This window comes from Pecten maximus, chromosome 15 (genome assembly GCF_902652985.1).
Source record: "Pecten maximus chromosome 15, xPecMax1.1, whole genome shotgun sequence".
Classification (NCBI taxonomy): domain Eukaryota; kingdom Metazoa; phylum Mollusca; class Bivalvia; order Pectinida; family Pectinidae; genus Pecten; species Pecten maximus.
Genome location: NC_047029.1, coordinates 27329881 through 27349463, shown reverse-complemented (window position 1 = coordinate 27349463; position 19583 = coordinate 27329881). Strand labels below are relative to the sequence as shown.

At 34.9% G+C, this 19583-nt stretch overlaps 1 protein-coding gene across 1 annotated transcript; it reads right to left on the bottom strand.

The window, feature by feature from the left end:
- Positions 1-4574: 4574 nt before the first annotated feature.
- LOC117344300 (polypeptide N-acetylgalactosaminyltransferase 1-like) lies at positions 4575-18950 on the bottom strand. Its single transcript, XM_033907005.1, has 12 exons — positions 18786-18950; positions 15662-16699; positions 13741-13894; positions 12043-12209; positions 11159-11323; positions 9755-9965; positions 8821-8938; positions 7905-8093; positions 7037-7165; positions 5909-6004; positions 5282-5410; positions 4575-4792 (listed from the first exon to the last, which is right to left on the bottom strand). Exons 2-12 carry the CDS (start codon positions 16065-16067, stop codon positions 4601-4603), a joined length of 1956 nt encoding a protein of 651 aa, XP_033762896.1. The 5' UTR covers positions 16068-16699; positions 18786-18950; the 3' UTR covers positions 4575-4600.
- Between the last annotated feature and the right edge of the window lie 633 nt (positions 18951-19583).

The following is a 19583-nucleotide window of genomic DNA, read 5'->3' as shown; positions in this document are numbered from 1 at the left end:
TAATCCCTGTAAGATATACCGGCGACTTGGAGTGAACGCTAATGGCACACGCAGTTAGTTATACCGGCGACTGGGAGTGGCTCTTACATTAGTTATACCGGCGACTAGGAGTAAACGCTACGTTAATTATACCGGCGACTAGGAGTAAACGCTACGTTAATTATACCGGCGACTAGGATTGAACGCTACATTAGTTATACCGGCGACTTGGAGTAAACGCTACGTTAATTATACCGGCGACTAGGAGTAAACGCTACATTAGTTATACCGGCGACTAGGAGTAAACGCCACATTAGTTATACCGGCGACTAGGAATAAACGCTACGTTAATTATACCGGCGACTAGGAGTAAACGCTACGTTAATTATACCGGCGACTAGGAGTAAACGCTACGTTAATTATACCGGCGACTAGGAGTAAACGCTACATTAGTTATACCGGCGACTAGGAGTAAACGCCACATTAGTTATACCGGCGACTAGGAATAAACGCTACGTTAATTATACCCGCGACTAGGAGTGAACGCTACATTAGTTATACCGGCGACGTAAAGCGAACGCTACATTAATTATACCGACGACTAGGAGTGAACGCTATAATAGTTATAGCGGGATCTAGGAGTGAACTGGTGGCTAGGAAGTGGCTAGGAGTGATCGCTACATAGGTTTACCGGAGGTGAACGAAACAACGGTTTGGTGTTTTATACCAATAGTTTTCCTTATGCGACAATAATATTGTATCTATTTGTAAATTCACAAAAATGTCGACCGTTTCAAAATAAAAATAAAAGATTTGAATTTCAGTCTCAATTCTAACACGATTCGTTTGCAACGCGTGTTTTGATTGGTTGCGGACCGACTTCTAATCAGCGATAGAACCATGACATATCGTGTTAAGCTACGCCCCGTTTCTAATCAAAACAATATGGCGTCAAGTTCGACTCGTAGCGAAATTCAACACTCTGCACCATTTATGATTGATGACCCGTGATATCGGAATCGAAAGTGAAGAAATCGAATAGAATGAATTAACTTAATAAATTTAACAAAAATCGTTAACTTCATTCTGACCGTCATTTATTGATTGAAACGTTCATTTCGTCCGTGTGTAAGCATCTAAGGTCAAGTAAAATCCGAAATGAAATGGAACAAGTGCACATAACTTCACATAACGGTTGAGCCTGTAGAAACACATCAACCCTGACTTTGTTAAAATGCACATGTCGTTAAGCATGCTGCGTAAATCCAAATATGTCTTTAAATCTTCGGAAACAGGACTTTCACAACAATCCAAATACCCCGCTTCGTTAACATACTGACCGAGCTCTCGCCAGTATGGGCGTGGCCAATGGACCGACTTTGATAGCTTCTCTCTGATTGGTCAATCCGCCACAGTATGACACGTCACTAGGGGAGGTCACAGAGTACTTAACAGCGTACTTGTAGCGCTGTAAAACAATGTTTCTAAATATATGCGATAGTAAACGTGTTAGAATGGGGATAGTACGTTGTTTTTCGTGGCTATACTGGCGATTAGAATATGAAATTTGGTTTAAACTCTCGACCTATCGGTCTCGAGTTCAAACCAAATTTCATGTTCTAATCGCCAGTATAGCCACGAAAAACAACTTACTATCCCCTAATTATCACTTGGAATTTTACAGATAGTTAATAGCAAGTACATTCATAACATCTGAATGATTTCCTACATTTTGCCCAAAGCAAATGCCATTCAAATTTTGTAAATATATATACTGCTGAAATGAAAATAAAGTGAGCATAAGAAATAAGAATAATATCATGTCATATGTCTTCTGGTTTCGTATCTCAATAAAACGTACTATTGGTCTCATTTTATTGCGCATCAATGAAGGTTGAATGTTATGGATATTTGTGTCGTTGTGATGGCTTGTTTACAAAAACAACAGCTGAAACAGTGAATACATTGTATATCATTAACATACTTTTTGCAGCGTTTAGGTAAAGACAACATTAAAAAAGAAAATGTCAATGTATTTTAATGAAAATCGATGCAGTTAATCACACATGCAGATTTATGTAACAGTATTACACACATTCATTAATACAAATTTACATTAAATCGACAGCCATTTTTCATTTCAAAATATTTCATCAAAACACAAATATCGCGTAGAAAGTTGGCAACAGGCCATGTCTATACACACCATCTCCCTACGATGAGTGTGTTTTTTTCGACACACAATGTTTCTACAAGGGAATGTTTTTAAAACCTTTGATAATCATATTTGAAGATTGTTTTTATGTTTAGAGTAACCAGACAATATCATTATATCTAATAAAGAAATACAGCAATAATACACACGACAGCGAGAGAAACCGAGGCGAAACATACATGTCCTTGTTTTTGTACGCTTTGATAGAACTGAATGCAAAGTACATCCAACTCTTCACGGTAGATATATTTTGGTAAAAAATGACAATTTTACTCTTAGTTAGTTCAAAAAGGATTGTCCATTTCAAAACTCAACATCCTAAAACACGCACTGTATGGTTGGTAATAATCGTGGGTGATTCAATTTTGCTTTTTCGCGGTTATCAAATACCCAGCAAATATTTTTAGTGTTTACTTCAGAATTTTTACATGCGGGACTGCGCGAAATTTAATACTCGCGAACTAGGGACAGTCAGTAAATATTAGCCTCGCTAATTAATCTGATGTATTCTAAAGTCGCACGTGAACGGTATTAATCACCACGTGACTGTAGTTTATTTTCCTCCCTACCCTTTGGGTTCGTCTTCATTATACATTAGTGTTACTCACATGTAGTAAAATAACCTAAGCAACTGTATGATAAAGTTTTTTTTCATTGTTCTTTGCAGTTTATTTTCAATTTGACTCTGCTGTATCTATCTCTCAATATGTTTTAATGGTGCTAATACAATGTGTGTCTTTTGTAACATCATTTGAAATTGAAAGTGGTAGACACTGTTGATGAAATTTTAAAATGGTCCTCGAGGTTTATCAGAACCTGCTTGTCATGTCTGAATTCATTTGAATGGTGACACGAGTTAACTAAATAAATATAAGCTTCATGGTGTTTGAGAAGTCGGTTGAATGGAATAAGACAGACGGGCGATGGGAGCCGTAGTATCAAATAAGCTAACTAGGTAAACTGATTTAAATGCACAAATAAACAAGTGTCACAACAGTTAGTTAAGTTACATATACAGTATACATTATTTCTTGTCATACTGATATCAAACGATGAATCCGGCAACAATTGTATAATGTAATATGGCTTTGATGAGTCACAGTTGTCTATAAAAACGTCAACTACACAGATGCATATTACCAACAAAATAAATGTACTAAGACGTCACAAAAAAATAGATAAATAATTAAATCAAATAAATAATCAATTATGAAACAAGTCATACTAATAGAAAATATCATTCGTATGTTGATCAATATGGATTTCGAATTGGAGAATTGGCAGGATATATTTCATATAATCTGAAATATATTTAGTCAAGTTAAACACAATGGACAATCAACATAAGAATAAGTAAACACGTAATAAAAATCCATTGAGGATTTATGTTTGTTGGGGAAAATAAGGCACTAGAATTTGACAGAAAAATAGTCACAGGCCATTTAGGATTTGATGAAACCATCAATGATATGGTTCTTTCTCTTTTCATGAGAACTTTATAATTCTATTGGCTGTAACGGTCAGACTTGCTGGTTCTACATTGCAATTATCTTTTCTTTGGTGCTACTTCTACGATGTACAATCAAGGTATTACAAATCTCGACGTGATCAAGACCGTTATGGTACAGCACTATCCACAGTGTTAATCGTGAATGATGTGAAGAATATTTCTCTAATACTTCTGTTTAGACAAATGAATTTCATCCATATGCTTTTTATCCTGCAACTGCCACCGCATTGTCGGAATACACCCACCGTATATATTTTTGCTGTATACGGCAGTGACAACTGTATTTTGGAATCTTAGCACGTGCGTCAATTCGACTGATCTACTTCAAAGTGAAACAACATGTAAAAGGCGAACATATTTCTGTCATTTTTGACACCGTTTCACTTCAAAACGATTATTTTTGATGATTATTTTTGTATAGTTGCAGGATAAATAGAATACATGGTCAGTGTCTTTAAATATAAGCTGTATTTTGGCTTGGGACAGAAAGACAAAAGTGGCTCGCCAAGGCTCGCCACTTTTGTCTTTCTTTACCCTCGCCAAAATACAGCTTATATTTTAAGACACTGACCATGTATTCTCTATATACATTTAAGCATTGATGTCATTTTTTTTAGTTTCATAAGGGTAGCGGATTCTTACAAAAGTGTTTTTTTCATACCTCTATGAAACTAAAACATAATTGACATCAACGCTTATAATTAATTTTTGAAATTGATTTTTAAATCAAAGCATGTTTTATATACAATTTAACTGATCTTATAAGGGTTTATTTTTCACAAATCAATACGCAGTGTCATTGGCCGTATTGTGGCGTCACATTTTTCGCGCCATTTGCGGAGGTATGAAAAAAATCTCAACCAATCTGCATTCTGCGTAAAAGAATAGAAATTTAATTATAATTGTATGAATTTGTTTCCGACACCAGTTCCTGCATATGACATTTTCCCGGAAATGAGATCTTTCAGATTTCTAGTCCATGTCCACTTCTGAGTTCTTGAAGATGAACAAGGGTTTAACTGTATTTTCTGCTTTCCTTCCGTCAAATCAAGACAGAGATTTTTTCCTCTTAATACTAGATGGGCATCCTGAAGTAAAAATATATAAGGCAAATTACATCGGAGGTATGGTGCACCTCAAACAAGCTAGTGATCATGTGAACAACTAATGTCGACTGTATATCTCTGGTGCTAGTAATTAGGACCAAACTGGCAATCGAATTGGCCAAGTCCTTATCGCATTTAATCAAGCATGAAGGAAAAAAATGTTAATAACTCTTCCGGGATTTTCACGAAAACCGGCGGAAAACGACGTTTTTAGTTTAGGGGAAAACGCTACCATATAACATTCGGCAAAAATGGCACTCAAACATGGCCTAGCTCCTAGGGTTATTTTAACATTGGTATCAGGTTTGAAGAAAATCTATAAATAACTGTCATAATAATCCAAACAAATAAAATCTTCGAACACTACATTTTCTCATTATACTCTAGCGCCCACTACTTTCTTCACAATAATGTTGAGATTATAACCTTGATGCAGGATTCTACATTTAATTCCGAGATTTGGATACTCACTTCTGTATAGTCCCACAATTGTAAAGGTGTTTCAAAACAGGTGTTCCACGTGACCAGATTCCCCGTCTCTCTCACAACCAGGCAATTTTTATTCATTTTTACATTGCCATTTTGGTAATACCGAAAGTACTGCAAAAGTAAAAGTCGTGTATGTATATCACATACTGTATAGTAACATTCTCGGAGGATTCAACCTCGCCGAAACAAGACAAACACCGCGCGGCTACCTATTATCAATTTTCTTTTTTACAACCCATGCTATGTTTGGTCACCCCTTGGTCTTTCCTGTCTTCCTCTCTCTTTTTGACATGTGACCCCCTCTCAGACATCAAACCCAATAAAACACAAAGCTATGTGTCCAATGACAAGACAGTACAAAGGTTCAGGCTAAAGTGAGGAATTTATTTCGATCTACCACAGTCATCAGTACTGTTCGCTACGGGTTGTGATCTGATAAGAGCAAGCTTTAATCGGACCTCACCTTGGGCTATATCATCATCAGGTAAAACTGGGATGACTTTTACAGTTGACAAACAACCCTTATATGCAACAGATGTTAATTTTGTACATTTATCTTCATGTTTGTTATTTTGTGTAAACTATCAGTCCAGTTTTTATGTCGCTTACCTGGTTTCCACCAAGTCCGTGACACTGTTGTGCCCTGGGAAATGTAGGCGTCACACCCATAGTATCCATACACCGGTCATAAGCTACATTACGGATCTGGAGGATAAACAGTGTACCACCGACAAGTTTAAATAACAATGATTTGATTAAGAACTAGGAATGACGTACGTAATGTATCTTTTTTCATACTTCAAACTCATATAACCTTGGTAAATACTAGCGGCTAGAGAGAAATTCTCTTTTGCTCGATCAGTTGAGCGTAAGACTAGAAATCCTGATGTACCGCGTTCGATCCCTAGCGAAAACAGAGATTTGGATTTGAAAACCATGCGCTCTGGTACACTTGTATTTAATGTTATAAAATCACTCACTGTAATTGACATACTATTGACATTAGCATATCTAGTAGACATACAATAAGAGCTAAATCATCGACACGTCAGCGAGGGCTTCACAAATGGTCCATCTCTAAACTTGAGCTAAACCCGTGTGCTACATCCGCTTAATATGTAAAACTGTTTTAAGAGCAGTTTTTTATCAATTATACAACATATGTGTATTCTTAACTTGATTTGCAGTAGTAGACTATTCCACTTTCTATTTTCAGTTGTGCAAATTATGCTGATTGAAGACTTTTTACAGCTTTCGGAAGAAATGTATTCGCGTATTCAAGATTACTATTGCTAGTATCGGCATCGAAGAGGCCGTGTTAATAATGATTTTCCCGTGGAACTTTCATCGCTGTTTATCATGGCCGAGTCGTACTTAGTGACGTTGTACGTTCAGGTGTTATAAGAGCAGCTCCGCGTTCAATTATTCCTGAAAATCTAGTGATGTTTTCGAGCAACTGCCAACATTTGGTTGTCTTTGGAGACTATGCCAAATAAGGGCTGATTAAGTAAAGATACTAGAAAGTGTCATGCCAAGATGCTAATGAAAAGTATTCTGCAGTCTAGTGCCCATGATATATCTAGACTCAAAAGTTTACTCGAATTATCTACGAACCAAAGATAATCTCTTTAAGTCAAAACCTCATCAAGAAACAACAGCCACTTAAAAGGCAACCAATAGTTGGAACGTATGCCTGAAACTTTTTGTTCACAACACAAAAGATAATATTCCACTCACCTCCCCAGAATAAAGAACAGCTTCCGGAATTTTCGCCTCTGGGTAGACATTTTGAATATACCAGGAGAAAGGTTTACATTGCAGTCTTTGCCTTAAAGCCTTCCGTTCTGACACGTCGCCGAAGTTACCCTAAAGATAGAAAGAATACGGTTTGTTGATAATGTACTGGGTATGTCCGACTAGGACAAGTTGTGCGCATGAAAAATGGCTTAGGATATTTAATAACTAAGACAATAGGATAAAAAGAATGATTTGTACGAAAACAACAAAGAATAATGACATAATAACGAAAGTATAATTCAAACTCAAAATCGATTGAACGATGGCAAAATACAAACAAAATAAAGATTTGTATGGAGACTCATGATAAATAAGACCAGGTGCTACGGAAGAGTTAGCGTCGTATGTTTCTTTGACAATAGCTGATATACAAAGGTCAAATCAAGGACGTAATGTCAAATGAGAGATAAAAGTGGTGACAACAGAACATTGGGCATACCAACAAGCATGAAACACGTATGACATCACATCGCATAAAGAATTAAAATATTTTCAAATAAGATCATGGTGTAGACCATAAAACGAATGTTTCTGTTTAGGCTCATGGTTTTCACAGCTTTTACTCTTGATTTACAGACACTGTTGGCCCTTAACATCACTGGAGAAATATAAAAGGAAGAAAGAGCGATCTGATGCAGATTTATATTCAAGATTCGATATATGCTCTGACTATAGATGGGACAATATCCTTTCCCTATTTTGATTCTATATATCCCTATTCCTACCAACTTTCAGTTTTCAAATTATTTGATATTCACAATAAACAAACTACTAAAACTGGTGCTACTAAATTATTTGTGTCACGTACCAGTCTGTACTGCATCTCCTCATAAAAATGGAACCTATGTTCGTCCAGCCACACCTCCGCCACCCGTAAAGTATTCTTCTTTAGGATCACCTGAGGGTCTCTACCCCAACTGTACGGGCTCTTATACCTGAACACGTGCGCCACGTGCGAGCAAGGATGTAGCTCTATAGAGCCGCCACAAGTCCATAGCTACGAAGAGATGTACTATCAATGTGTTAATGAGTACAAGTATAATTATATAGGGCCATTAAAGGAGTTATCACAATTAAGGTAAAAAATCGGATACGACGTCATGGCGGCCATTTTTTTTTTCTTCACGGAGTCAATTTCATCACTTTAACACTTTAGTCGCTTGTAAAATCACATTGTACAGTTGTATAAATTTAATTTTTGCTTGTCCTTTAAAATATACACGGACCATTCAATACCATACTTGCATTCAGTATTACTCGTATCAGAGTCAAGTAAAACAACATTGTATATATATTGTTATTTCGAAACCTCTCTTTTTACTCATTTTACTCATGCAGATGATAAATGCAGATGTCGTGAATGTCCTTGTGGCCACATTATTGATGACAGATGATGGTAGAGCTGTGTAATAATTTGTCTGGGAAGGCAACGAATCATATCATTTAAGACATGGCACGATTTATTAAACATTTATTCATTTCTTATAAGTATAAACAAATCTAGTGGTAATGATTAATTTAACTTCAGACTTCTAACATTAGTTCGTGTATTCCCAGTAACAGTGACTAAGACCGCTGACGTCAGCAAATTGGTGGTTGTTTGACGTCATCGATTCTGTGGTCGCCTGACGACATTCCCTTTGACATTCCCTTTGACATTCCCTTTACAAGACATCTCATATATAATTGTAGTGAAAATTAAAGATAGATAATTGAAAACTCACCCGAATAGACATCTCCACATTCTCAGCACCCCAAATCTCCATACCAGCATCATATAACCCTATGTGCTCGAAATATGCCTTAGAAATAGCAAATATACCGCCAGCCATTGTAGGGGATCTGCAGTCAAAGAGTACAGTCCATTGTATATTTATTCAACATGATATAATATCGACATTTTATATTTGACAAATTATGAACATTATGAACACATAGTTTATGCTACTTTCTCACATAGGTGCCGCGATAGCTCTGTCGGTTAGAGCGTCATTCACGTTTCCTCGGGCGAAGATCCGAGGTGCGCGGTTCAACGCTCCCTACCAGTGCCGGGTTGTGTTTCTCGGGAAGCTAAGAAACTGATCAGTCTGTGATGCCGTGGTTGTGTCCTTGGGCAAGACACTTAACCCTAATTGCTGTGGATGGCATGCGATGGGCCATCCATATGTTGTTAAATGAGGTAGTCACCAACTACTACAAGGAGACTCCGCCTTAAAATGACCCTGACCGTTCATTGGGCTATAAACCCGGGAAACAAACAAACACACAAAAACAACTTCCTCACAAAAATATCGATAAAAGTGCACTCCCCGTATGAAAATTCATCTATTAACACAACAAAATGTTAAAAGCGTCCTAAACAATGGTCGCCAACAAGAACGACCTTAACGTAATAAATATTGAGATGGAGAAGGATACAATTCTCTGTGTAATTAATAACATCACTTCGAATTTAAACGTTAAAAAGAGAATGTTTAACTATTTGAGAGGCGTGGTATGTATCTTTTGGTTTTATATAAAACTAAACAACAGATTATTCCATTTTTCAATCAGTCCTAATCATTCTTTGTAGGAGACGAAGCGTCCTCAAGACCTCATAAACTTACTACATAATACCAACCAGGGGTATATTTGTATCCGGTTCTTCTAGGTACTCACCTGTATGGGTCGGTGGGGGAAGTCCGCCGCTTTTTTTCCCGCTCAGGAATTCTGTCCCAGTGGAATGAAAGATTTTCAAGATGGAGAATCCCAATGTCGCGAGCCTGATTTTGGTCCACCCCGAACGCATGGAGTCCAATGGAGTTTATAACAGGAGTAACTGCTCGAGTCTGATTCTCTGCTATTCTCGTTAATAGAGGTTCGAGCCAACCTTTGATTGGAGGAAAAATTCGACAAAATTAATTGCATAGACAGGTGTTTTTTTTCTTATTCATGTATTTTTCTTTTTATCACATTACTAAGATAGTTGTTTATTTTTAATTCTGACAAACACCAAGACTTATAATATATGTTATATAAGCGTATTACACTTGATGCCGAAATCCGAAAATAATGGGGCAGATGTTAATATGGATTGAATAGATTTTTTTAATTTTCATTGCGGCTATGAATACCAGTAGCTAGCTACATATCCTCCGAGGCGCGCGGTACCGCGCGCCTCGGAGGATATGTAGCTAGCTACTGGTATTCATAGCCGCAATGAAAATTAAAAAAATCTATTCAATTCATATATTTACATAACCTTGATTTAAAAACTGTATATCGAAAAAAACGAGAAATTTTATTAAAAGAAAAATTTGTCATGTATACGACGAAACGCCAAATTATTAGAACAGCCGGGAGATCCCGCCTATGCACCATCGTTTACCGTGTCCTTCCGCTCCGCAGTTTGCAGTAGTTTATTTATTTATTTTTTGCTTGTTATTTAAAACAAAGAGACATGAAATAACATCGAATACAATAATTTGTGTAAATTAGATTTAATTTATGTAAATAGATTAGAAAGAAAACATAATTTACGGAAATGAAACGAGGACTATTTTTCAAGCGTATTGATATTTTTCTGATGTTATGTGTGGAAAATCAGCACGAGAGACAATGTTTTCATACGGTTTTCATAGTGTATTCATGATCATATGATTGTTGTTTTCACTTGGTATGTTCATATCAGCAAACCACATTAGGAATGTAAATATATGAAAATGACTTTTAATTTCATATGAGCACGAGTATTAAGAAGCTTCTTTTGCTATACTTTTTTATCACATAACTCAGAAAACTGAGTGTAATCGAACGGAGAAAACCATTTGTTGTACGATTCACAATTCATGACGTCACGTCACCGTCCGTATTTTGACGTCACAATCAATATCTGAATGGCATTCACTGAATAACAGGCCGACTATTTGATATGATATAAAAAAATGAAAATTGGTACAGAAAAAGGAAACAAAAACAGTGAGGTGAGAATCAGAAATAAAAGACAATATGGTACAACATAACCGGAAACTTTCCTGATCAGCTAGATCCCAACACACGTCACAACCGCCGTGGTTAACTTACCGTGAAAGCATTCACAATGTGAGTCTAAAAATGTGAGAACATCTCCTGTCGCTACCGAGTAGCCTAATAAGCGGGCCCGAATCAGACCCTCTCTCTTTTTTGTTCGCACGATTTTGACGATTTTTAATTTGGCCATATAATCCTCCAGTGGTTTTTGTAATTCATCTGTAAATATATTAAAATCCAAAGTCTTAAATGTTGAGGGAAATAAAGCACAACGAAAAGACATGAAAACAACATAGATTAAAGCTAAAAGTTTTCGCTCCTTATGGTTGAAAATTAAAACATAGTTTTAACACTTAGATAACATGCATTTCCTTCAACCAATATATAAAATCATTTGTAATAATGGAAATCGAGCTTAGTTTTCAATTAAATTAATTTCCTTGGGCATCTGATTTCGTGGATTATTGGTACCCCCAAAATTCACTAATAGCATTCAAATTTCGCGTGAAATCTAAGCAGTTCATACATAATCAAAACCGCACAATATTACTGGAGCTAAGTTTGCTAAAGAATTCCCAATAAATAAATTGACAATGTTCCTGAACTGATTACCAATAAAATGTAGTAAGACAAAAAAATACTTAGATGATAATGCAACATCATTAATTTTAGAGGTCGTAAAAACTCGAGATAAGTTTGCTAAAGAATTTCCAATGAATGAATTGACAATGCTCCTGAATTCATTATCCATAAAATGTGGTAAGGCGAAAAATATTAGACGATACTGCAAAATCATTAATTTTCGAGCTAGTAAATTTTGGTTTATCCAATTAGTTCACTTAACTACGAATTGATATAACCACAAAATTTGGGCTCCGCTGAAACGTTTGATTTTAAGGTAGATTATCTTTATGACATTGTCAAATGCTCATTCTTACCAGAAGATGAAAAGTCGTCGACAAGAATAATGTCCTTGATCAGATTTAACGGAGATCGGTCCATGATACTCCAAACTGTCCGTAAAAGAACGGACCACGCCTCGTTATGGAAACAGATGATAATGCTTGTACTTGGCAGTGGTTTGTCATAAACCACATCTTTGCAACTGAAATAAACACAGGCACAAGCTTACATTAAACTCTTTATCTAAAATTTCAAGTCGAGATTAATTGCAATGGAAATGATCGGTTTCACTGGATGTCAAATTCGATAAAACAATAAACGTGTTAAATTTATCGTAATTTCCTATATATTGCCAGTAGACTAATCGAATTTTTTTCATGAAACGTCATTTTTGGAAATGTCATTTACGGACAATCTGACGGAGTCCAATGGAATCTATGGGATACTCTACGTAAATTGTTGCGGATAATACGTTGTTTACACACAGATGTAAGACATAAATGTTGACTGCTAAAGGTAATACAATAGATTAAAGATACAGCATCCGAACACTTTACGAACTTAAAATAAAAGTATATAAATATATAGGGATTGGATTTCACTTTTATGTTAACCATGCTTTTATGGAGCAATTCCTCTAAGAATATATTCTAAAGGGGCGCGCTAGCGCCCCATTTAGAATATATTCTTAGAGGAATTGCTCCATAAAAGCATGGTTAACATAAAAGTGAAATCCAATCCCTATATTTACACTTACGGATGTTGTTTCTATAAGTCTTTGTGATTACAATAGTTTTTCCTTGTAAATAAAAAAAGAATCATATAAAAGTCGGACACAGTGGGAGGAGTCAATTATTAGAACAGCCAATGGTGACGCTTCACAACAAATTGAGACTTTTTTTCCGCGGTAAAAAATAGTTCTGTTTTTTATTATGATATTAACATAAATAAAAAAAAACATTTTGATAGATTATCATATTTAATATTGTCAAACATGTTAGATTTCAAATAAAAAATAGCCCTTTGTAACTTAAATTGTAAATGTAAACAAAGCCATGTGCTTGGCGAAAGTAGTTCACGTACCCTGTCATATTTTCATACGCAAGTTCAAAGGTCAATGTTTCCATGCAAGAATGGTAAACAAATCGGTCTGGTATTGTTATATAGTGACAAAACTTTGCAAGTGTAAATATATGGATATAACTTTCGTATAAGCCGCAGGCAATCTGCCGATGCGGGTTACCTGAAATTTATTTACCAAAATGCTTCAAAACGTTTGTTTTTCTTTCTTTTTTTTCCCTTTTTTTTCTCTTTTTTTTCTTTTTTGGTTTTATCTAACATCCTTCTCTCTTTTTTCTTTCTTTTTTTCCTTCTTTTTTTTGTTTTTTTAATACGAAAGAAATTATACGAAGACTTGAAAAAGAGTTTAGCTCTGGACCGGTAAGTGTCGTTCGGATTACCGATGACTACCACGTAAATATGTCATATCTTATGTCAGCCTCTCAAAATGAGAACCAGTATGACAACAAAGGAACTACCAAAGAGCATCGAACAAGTCTAATTTCACAATAGAAATTCCCACTGAGAACACGATGTTTGCCATTTTAATTTTAGACATTGCACGCGGTCTCCGTGAAATTGAGATTAATGAATTCTGCTCTTCATATAGTAAATGTATCTAAATATACAAATAATTTGTTATTGTCATAGTCAGGCTAGTAACATTTCCGTACCTTTGTAATCTTTTATCCGGAAGCCGCCGCCTCACGGATATCATGTCGCTTACGTATTTACTAAACTGATGGTCCTCGAACATCTCTTCATATTTATCTTTCTCAGCTGGAGGTAAATTCTTTTTTTCGATTACATAGGAGTATCCCATTTCACCTGTTTAAAAGAAAATATATATAAAGACCCAAACTTTCCGTGATCTATATGTAGTATAATAAGTAAAAAGTTTTTTTATGAATACTTTCTTCCTACAAAACGACTTGTCTGATGCAAAAATGTAAAATGCTTATATTTGCACAAAGATTATAAATTGAAGCAGTTTATTTCTAAAGTTAATGATGCGGTTTCCCATTAAAGCTGTTTTGATATGATAATACTGACAAGACTATCAATGCACATCGCATCAGATAAAATTCTAATTTTTGTCAAACATTTACATGATCCTGATTAAATGAAGCTCTTCCAGGTAAAAAACACACAAAACAGCTTTTGTAGTATAAAAACAGACTGAAAATATCTGACGGTAATCTGTGAAGTGTAAATTTAACTACGAACAGTAAGTTTATGATGCCCCGTTTGATAAATCAGCTTGGTGTATATATATATACATTTCTAAATGATAATAATATATGCAGTATAAATTTGCATTTACTTTAGTAGATATTATTAAAGTTGATTTATATTCCCAAGCTAGCTAGTATCAGAATATTAATCTATACATGTATATAGCCATTTATTGTAACCAGAAAGTGTGTTTGATGCATGCTTTATATGCCTTTTATAACACGTGTGGTTTTGTATTGTGTATTTATGTATACATTGTGTATATAAGTAATTTGTATATTGTCAACCCGACAAATGTCATGATTTATAACTCAATAATATTCCCAATACTCGACTAGATCACCATGGCCAGTTACTACGATATTCACGTAAAAAATATATCCAGTTTTCAGGGAAACGACTCTCAATTTGAATTCGGGATCAAAAAAAATCAAAAAAATACATTGATTTGTTTTCACTGTCCTAATCGTAATAAGGGAGATATTGGCGACTGTTTTCCGTCATTATCGTATTAATGATAATTACCTACCGATTTTAAACATACAAAAATCAAGTTTCTTTCGTGTAATATCAAAGGTCAAAGGTCAAAAGAAATTTCACACGTTTTTTTTCTTTACAAATTATATAGTTATACCAATTAAAACAGACAAGTATATTGTTATATCAATTAAAACAGACCGTATATAGTTATATCAATTAAAACAGACTGGTATATAGTTATATCAATTAAAACAGACAAGTATATAGTTATATCCGTTAAAACAGACTGGTATATGGTTATATCAATTAAAACAGACAGGTAAATAGTTATATCAATTAATCACACTATCAGTATTTTTTGTACTGAAGTGTGTTGATATCGTAGATCCTATTCGTTTAACCACATGAAAACCGTTAATATAAGACCTCAGTTGCTAACATTTATTGTCAATTCCATTCTGAGAACATCATACATAAAAATACGCCAAGATCATCGTGAACACGTATTCTGGCCATTATACTCAAAAAGGTAAAATGCTAAGAATGTACTCATATGCTTAAGAGAAAGAAAGACTAAACTATCATATTAATACCATGTTTTTAATGAACTACTCGCTGCAATGATATAAATATTCAATATTTCGGACTAGTGTAAACCTATTTATGTTGGCAAACTCTAATAATAGATTATTACAGAATTTACACATATTATTGTAATGATGAATTGGCACAACCACAGTGCCTATTGTAGATAAAAAATCATACAAACCATTATTAGTGAATAATCATTAAGTGAATGGCTTTCAACACGAAAGTCGCCAAAATCATAAAACAACCAAAATAGGTACGGATGCAGTATAACATTTATAAATATCCTACCTGGGGCGCCTGGTGCTGCTCGTGGTTCTATAGAGTCAAAATCTAAGCCCAGGGGGTTGACAAACGTCGGTTTTTTATTCTTCTTCCCTAGATTTACTGGGTTCCCCACATTGACGTCCTTGATAACGTTCTGGATCTGTTTTAAAACCATATCCATCGGATTTACCTCCTCCGCCATCTTGATTGCATTTTCCTGTAGCTGTTCCTGCTGTTGCTGTTCTATAAGTTCTTGCTCATTTTTCTGGTCTTCCCCTGACTGTTTAATCAGTATTTGTTCTTTGATTTTAGGTTCCTGTTTCTGTTCTTTCTCCTGATCATATTGTTGTTCCTTTACTTCTGGTTTCTGTGGACCCTCAGGAACTTTGTTATTGTTGATTTCTGGAACTTCCGGTTTATCAGCCGCCATGTTTTCTTTTCCAACCACTCGTTCTTCCTCTTGGTCATGTTTTGTCTTGTCACTTTTCGTATCCTCGTCGATGTTGGCTTTGTCAACGTCAGGTGGATCTACTTGGACAGCATTTTTTAATTTCTGAATAAACTGCGATTTCTTTCTTGGAAGCTGATTCACTATATCATTATTGAGAGGCTACTTTTTATTTTTGTTAATATTTCCTACAATTAATTTGTGATCTTTTGTTTTATCTGTGTTCATTGTCAGATTTTTCATTTCATTATATTTATTTTCATGTTTAATTTTTAATTGATTTTTATTATCGGGATATATATTAGATTCTTTGCCCAAAATGGTCCCTAAGTTATGTATTTCATCAAGACGATCAAATTCCTGGTTATATTCTCGAAGTCTGCGAGATTTCATCAGTTCCTCGTGGTACATAACAATTAGTATTGTTATTGAAAACCAGACAAAGGAAACAACGACTACTGTGCCCAAAACAGTTTTCTGGTACATCCTTCCCCCCATGTCACGTGCTTAGTGTGTCACTTCCGGTAAATTGTCGTTTCAAAGCCAATCTTCTGATCTGGTCATTTCTTCAAGACTTCAGGGATTGCTGTTTATATTTGAAATATGCATTTTTCCTGCAAACAAGATGAAAATAAAATTAAAGTTAAATGAATCTTGATATAAACGGTAAGATAGAAGGAGCCATTTCACAATCGCTGTGGTTGCAATCCTTTGAAAGTATCTATACCTTATCTCTTACTCAAATTTAGTCATTATTTAAGTGTATATATTATACCTATAATATTTATTCTTATTTCCCGTACTGAGAAAAAGCATGGTCTTTCTTAGACGTCATAGACGACAGATTATCGAAAAATATAGGAATGAATAGTTTTCTTCAAAGAATAACCGTCTTTTGTTCTAAGTACTTGTGAAATTGTACATTAAAAATTCACATTGAAACAAGGTAGGGCATGTGAACCCTTGGAATTTACATAAACCTTAAGAAAGCTCGAATATCAAGATCAAATATCATACTATTTTTATTCTTACACCTTTTTATTCAATAATTGAATTATCAAACCTACACAAACCAAGAAGAAACCAAGTCCAAAAATAAAACTGCTTCAAGAAAATAAGACAAATGTCATGACAAATGGCCTGCTTCTTCAAATTAACCAAGGACGAATTCTAGGACAAAATGGCATGTTTCTTCGAACTAACCAAGGTCGAATGTCAAGACTAAATGGCATGCTTCTTCGAACAAACCAAGGACAACTGTCAAGACAAAATGATATGATACTTCAAATTAACCAGGGACGAAATATTATTATCCTTCAAGCTTAACAAAAATGAAAGTCACGGCCAAATACCATTGTTTAATCTAAACTAAGGACGAATGTAAAGACCAAAATCATACTCTATAAACCTAGACGAAGCCCAAATGTCAATACCAAACATCAGTTTCCCTCACCTAACCAAGGACGAATCACAAGACCAAACACATTTTTTCAGCTAACCAAGGAAGAATAACAATACCAAATACCTTTTTGCAGCTATCCAAAGACGAATTATAAGACCACATACCTTTTTCCAGCTAACCTAGGACGATATTTAAGACCAAATACATTTTTCAGCCCGCCAAAGACGAATTACAAGACCGAATACATTTGTTCAGCTAACTAAGGACAGATTACAATACCAAATACCCTTTTTTCAGCTAACCAAGGACGAATTACAAGACCAAATACCCCCTTTTTTTAGCCAACAAAGGACGAATTTCAAGACCAAATAAAGTTTTCTTTCAAACTAACCGATAGAAAATAACAAGAGTAACATAACTAAGGCAACAAGAAGACAATAATTTTGCTCTGCAAGGTCTTGTTCAATCACAAATATGCTTGTGCTTAATCGATATGCTTTTATTATGAAACGTGATGTGCACATGTATACTATAATCAATGATTTAGTAAAGACGGAGGCACCACGTGCTACAGTCTGTGTATGTGTATTAAAATGACTGGACGGACTTGTGGATCAATTGTATGAGTAATGGAGCATCTGTTTGATTATCTGTGGACTTGGACACATGTGTGTGATCCTGGTAATCGTCTATAAAACACAATGTCGAGATGAAGAACCCCGGGTTATACCTTATAGATCTGTGTGGTCTTAGTAGCAGGTTTGTTTAGCAAATTTGTAATTTCACAAAAATATCACAGGAACCGTCAAAGGTTTCACTAGTTTACAACACGTACTAATTATACAGCTCATTTGAATGAAAACGGTAACGCAAATAACATACTTATATAACAATGTACAAACTGAATGAAATATTCACTACATACATTTGTATATATATACAAATATATTTATACTGTCGCTCAAATCATTTGAAGTTATACAGTAGCTTGTAGCAGTGGTTAAGTACAGGACCCACAGGGTTTACACGGTTTTTGTATCCACTTAGCGTACGTTTGAATATGTACGTGATGTATTAAGCTTTAATAAATAACAAAATATTCTGAGAGATCTAACTGAAAAAAAATACCATAATCCAAATCCAGACAAAATACATCAAACATACAATTAGCACAAAGTTTTTAATTTGTATACAAAGTATATATATAACAATATGTATTCATAATACTTCTAATGGTAATTAAAATTTAATCATTAAAAAATATTGTTAATTTCAAAATGGTAAAGTAGCAGAATTACCTTATATATTTTTTCGGACAATCCAAACTTCAGAATACCTCGCTAGTGGTTATTTGTTCTCCATCAGAAATCATCGACCGGAAGTGACACGTGCAAACCGGGACATCCGCCATGCTTCAAAATGGCGCACGAGTTATCTGAGAGATTAATCTGTGATCAATGGCAGGCGACAGATTGAGAATAGTTGATAAGGAATCAATGAAAAAATAAAGAATGAAATTGTCAATAATACGCTAACTTCTCTCGTTTTTCTGCTGGTTTGTTCAAAACGTTAGATATGTTAAAATGCGTTTGATATGCCTAGATGTTTCAATTTTGTCCTTAAAATTCAGAAGAAATTATTTAAAATGTATATTGTTTGTTTTCAAATATAATAAATCTCATCTAAATAGATCGTTTGGGTTGAGAACAAATACATACACGGTATCTATAATAACCGAGAGAAACGTGCCTTTATTGACAATAAATACCGCTCGTTAAATATATTGTAGCATGCGTTTCCCCGACTCTAATGATCCCTAACGTGGTTTGTATAAATATTGTTTGATTTAAATTGATACCGATATCGATACATTTAGATGTTCTACCTAGATAATGGCCATAGCCGCGGGGGGACGGGACACGTTCACTCACAAATGTACATGGAATATCACCGTCGTGTGTTGCCCTAGGGATTCAAGCTTCTAGTTAAATGGTGCGAAAAATGACAAAAGAAAGGTAAATTTAGGCACGCTGTCCTTATTTGAAAGTTACCTATTACTGAAGAAATAAAAACAATTAATTTACTGAATAGTACGG

What these genes read in the sequence shown, in the direction of transcription:
- LOC117344300 (XM_033907005.1), bottom strand. Translation starts at nt 16,067, where the DNA reads ATGGCGGCTGATAAACCGGAAGTTCCAGAAATCAACAATAACAAAGTT. An exon ending in AGCAGCACCAGGCGCCCCAG is followed by an intron (nt 13,895 to 15,661) that starts GTAGGATATTTA and finishes TCTTTTAAACAG; the next exon opens with GTGAAATGGGATACTCCTAT. An exon ending in ACGGACTTGGTGGAAACCAG is followed by an intron (nt 5,411 to 5,908) that starts GTAAGCGACATA and finishes TTACTTTTGCAG; the next exon opens with TACTTTCGGTATTACCAAAA.